The 4,124-nt window shown below is 47.7% G+C and overlaps 1 protein-coding gene across 1 annotated transcript in view; it reads right to left on the bottom strand.

Annotated features, from left to right (window-relative positions):
* Positions 1 to 342, bottom strand: part of Pmar_PMAR016247 (hypothetical protein) — a gene marked incomplete at both ends in the record, with an annotated part of 1,313 nt that extends 971 nt beyond the window's left edge. The window contains 2 exons of the mRNA XM_002783720.1: positions 110 to 209; positions 329 to 342. Coding sequence (XP_002783766.1) covers positions 110 to 209; positions 329 to 342 — 114 coding nt within the window. The remainder of the gene's footprint in view (positions 1 to 109; positions 210 to 328) is intronic.
* Between the last annotated feature and the right edge of the window lie 3,782 nt (positions 343 to 4,124).

Genomic DNA, 4,124 nt, shown 5'->3' with positions numbered 1-4,124 from the left:
GTTCCATCTGTGATATGAAAACACTAGTAGAATTTTTCCACTGCAGAGAAAACTAGAACAGGCGCAAAGTTATAGATATACTTCCCCAGGGAAAGTTAGTATTTTTTACCGCTTTCGAATTCTCACCAACTACGAAGAGATGGGCCCAAAACTTGGAGGTCAAATCAGTGAAGTGTAAGAGCATACCCCCCTGAGCCGCAAGATGGTACCTGTTGGAGTGACTGTGCACGAGTCGAAAAAACCAGATATGCTACGAATTTCTCATCATCATAGTACACGCATTGCGTGTATATACGTATCTTCAATGTATCTTCGGTGAAAGTACCACCAGATGCTTGGCATAAAGTGTTAACCAAAAACCTCAGACTCATCTGCACATTCATCAGATGAGCTAAATGAAGAAGATCGTAAGATTCTTACGAGTCAACCAGAGGCCCGACCGACGCTCTAAGCAAGAGATTCTGACTTACGTGGGTGATGTACGTGACTTCCGCGGCGCCAAGGCGCGTTTCCCGTGACGCGGGATCAGTTGCACAGCCATAGCACAATTTTTAGGGAGATGTCATATGCTGTAGTCAGGCATTAATTGAGTATTATGTCTCTGTAGCTGAGTCACTCTGTGTGCACCATTGTGACCTCAGCATTTCTCCTCATCTATTTAGTGTAAGTAACTGAGAATGGTTATCCTCGCACTCTTGAAGTTATTTGCACCACTAAGCCATTAGCTAGCCCTTAGTAAGGGCCCCTTACACAGTCGCACGCTTAGACAAATGCTCTTCTGCGCCTCGGCTGAGCTTTAGTTGGGAGTTGACTTAGGCACACGAATCAAATCACGAATGACAGAAAATGTATGCAACCCCCCATTGCATACAATTCATCCGCTTCCTGAAAATGAGGGTGGCAAGGATTGGGGCGGTTGCATACAATTTTTCCACATACCGTGAGTGATATCGGGGACCACATGTGCATGAATACTGCAATAAAGCTCCTGATTGTTGCGATCTAGCACACAGTGTTCATTCGGCATCTTTACGCGCCGAATTGGCGGCATGATCCGCCAATTTGATTCTCGAACAACAACGACGACGTATTTGCTATCAGTAGCCCGAGTTATAAGCACCGAATTCCTATCAGTTTTAGTGCCACCAACCCTTTCACATTACACAAAATGGGCTACACAACACAAAAAGATTGGAAAACTCGATATTCCCCTGCTGTGAGACGAATTATCTCAGAGAGATGACGTCTCGGGCATCAGCCATACTCGTGGTGGGGCGAACATGAGTGACTCATCCCGAATGAGACGATTCAAAATAATCCTCTGTGTGTTCGCTGAACTGCTCTAGCCACGCGGCAGTTTCATTAGCGATACCGGTGCAATCATGGTTACCAGCAACCTGGGTGAGTATATGCACGAGATACCTGACATCGGTGCGATGATGCCGGGTCAGGGAAACCTTCTCTCGAATCTTGCTCGACACTTTCTGTTAGACAGGGGAGCTCAAATGATCGCCGGATTGTTCTGCAAACTTCACCAAACAAATCAATTATAAATGATAATGGAATTTATAATAATTGAATTCAATTCAATTATAATTTATAATAATCTACGATCTCATTGGGAGTAGTGATATCTACAATTAACACAGCAAGACAGTGACCGTACTTCAGAGTGTCCTCCACGTCACTCACTATAGCGTGGTGGATTCAATCGTGTCGTCAATGATTCGCTTTCCGGATCAGCGAACAGACCCTCACCTGCGATAGCCTGATTCGAGAGCTGACCAGAGTGCGTTTCTCTCAGCTGGTCCCCGAAACCGGTGCAGCAAATTCAACAGAGTCTCCTCATTGCCATACCGGAAGACCTTCTGAGCATTTCACAGCAATGAACCCTCATCATCAGGCACAGCATGCTGGTTGCTGCAGGTGTACTTCGAAGCTCTTCGTGAAATGAGCATCAACCAATAATTCAAGAGCCGCTATGGATCCTTCTGAAGGAATCAGAGTTTCTTTCCTTCCCAAGAGGAAGTCCAGAGACATCCTTTGTACAATCTCAAGCACTTCTTTAGAGGAGATTTCCAACGACTTGTGCACAGAAGGCTCCTCCTAAAATATTGATCGGCATCGATAGCGATCGCAGCAGATTTCGCAATTGCGGTCGGCCTCACCGTAGTGCCTTTCACCGAGTGCTGCCGCTTCCACCTCTCAGATGGATCATCTGATCCATACGACAACGTTGGCTTAATATACTCGATCATTTCGGTCCTCATCCAATGGTCCTCAGGGGCGTGTCGCAGACTGCTGTTCATGCTCCCCTTCGCAAGACTGTATTCGAGTACGAGCCCCCTGGGAGCGTCAATCTTTAGTCGTGGGCAGTCAAATAGCCGACCACAACAAATAGAAAATAAAACTGAGAGGTTACAAATCGATCCTGAATTCACGCCCGGGGCATGATGTCCCCAGATTCTGGGGCCCAGGATCTCACTGTCCAGCGCAACCAGAACAACTGAGCATCCCATGAATCTCAAGACTCCTCTAATGGGACGATCAAGTCATCTAATGTGTTCAAACCTCAACGATATTCAGTTATTAGCCATTAGCCAAGCTGAACAGGCTAGCATTCTAGCTGTGAGGCGACACAAAATACTCAAACATTGTGTCAAAAGAAGTGTTTCATCGCACAAACCGACCCACTCTCGGATGGATCAGTAGAAGTCCACCTATTAAGGGTGTCGGCGGACAACATAGGACTCTCAAAAGACCAATGCGCATCGCTGAGTGTTGCTCAGTGTCAAATCACGTGAAATTATCCCGAAGGCAAGAGTGGTGGCGGGAGGAAGATGCCACAGGCACTTAAGCCCATGAGGAGACCCACTCGACGGTGTGTCATCTCTAACCGATGTTATACCACATCAAGGAATTGCTCACGAGAACATTCCGGGAGGAACCACTCAGCGATAGTCCCTCCTGTATTCCTTTATCTTTACAGATCGTTCTTCTAGAAGCCGGAAGAAGTTCTTCAAAGGCGGTCTCGACAGGGATCTCCCCGGGATCTACCCAGGATTCCTCGGCCAGGAATCCCACTGTGGATAGCATCCAACCGATACTAATCGTATAAAGCTCTGGGCTCACACCTATTCACAGGGTCTCCGTTCTAAGACGTGACCCCTAAGGTACCCACTCGGTAATCCCCTATGGAGTAGTACTCCAGGAGTACCCACTACTAACACCTGGACTCGCACCTGTTCTCGGGGTGTCCGTTCAAAGACGTGTCCCCTAAGGTTGCCAGGAAGAGTCTGCCTCTCGGGCCCGGCTTCACAAGCCACTAACACCGGGTGTCAAACATCCTTTGACGGCATTGAGGAGAATAGTAAGAATTAAATGGAACTGCAAACAAGAGGAAGAAACGAGACAAGCTAAACGCGAAGGAGACGGATAAATGAAAAAGAAAAGAAAAAAAGGAACGAGGCTGGTTCGTGGGTGGAACCATCTCGGTCTCATAACATACGGTTCGATCGATAACATCAGAATACACCAACATATTTGTCATTTCGTGCACTTGCTTGAACTTGCTTTCTAACGAAACCTTCACGGCAGAGAGGTGATCTGGAACCCAGACTTCGGGGTAGCCAGAAAGCAGCTGAAGTATATGACCACGCATCCGATCGTAGCAACACTTGAGGACTCTCTGCAGCCAAACATCCCCTTGACTTCTCTCGTGGTATTTCAGCGATATCCGTTCCATGGTAGTCCTCATTTCATATCTAGAACGAGGGTTTGCTGCGGAGGTTCGGCCTAGATGCCGAAGGATGGTGATCCTTGTGGCATCCACCTTGCACTGGATCGCCACACACATAACAACGGCAGCCACTGGAGAGAAGTGGCATGAGTCATGCCGCATGACTCTGAGGCTCAGCCTGAGCCGCTCAGGGCCGGAGCACTCCACGCCATAAGATCTATACAGTCCTCCCACATTCAGTGAACGGTGAATCACAGTATTATTCGCGCCTCTTCGTTTCCTGTTCAACTGAGATCGCCAGTAAATATCGACACAGTTTCTCCCTCCGCAGCCCCTCATTGGAAGCTATCGACGACGGACTCTCATGCAACCCAACATCGCTCTC

This window comes from Perkinsus marinus (genome assembly GCF_000006405.1).
Source record: "Perkinsus marinus ATCC 50983 genomic scaffold scf_1104296936306, whole genome shotgun sequence".
Taxonomy (NCBI): Eukaryota; Perkinsozoa; order Perkinsida; family Perkinsidae; genus Perkinsus; species Perkinsus marinus.
This window is presented reverse-complemented; position numbering and strand designations above follow the sequence as displayed.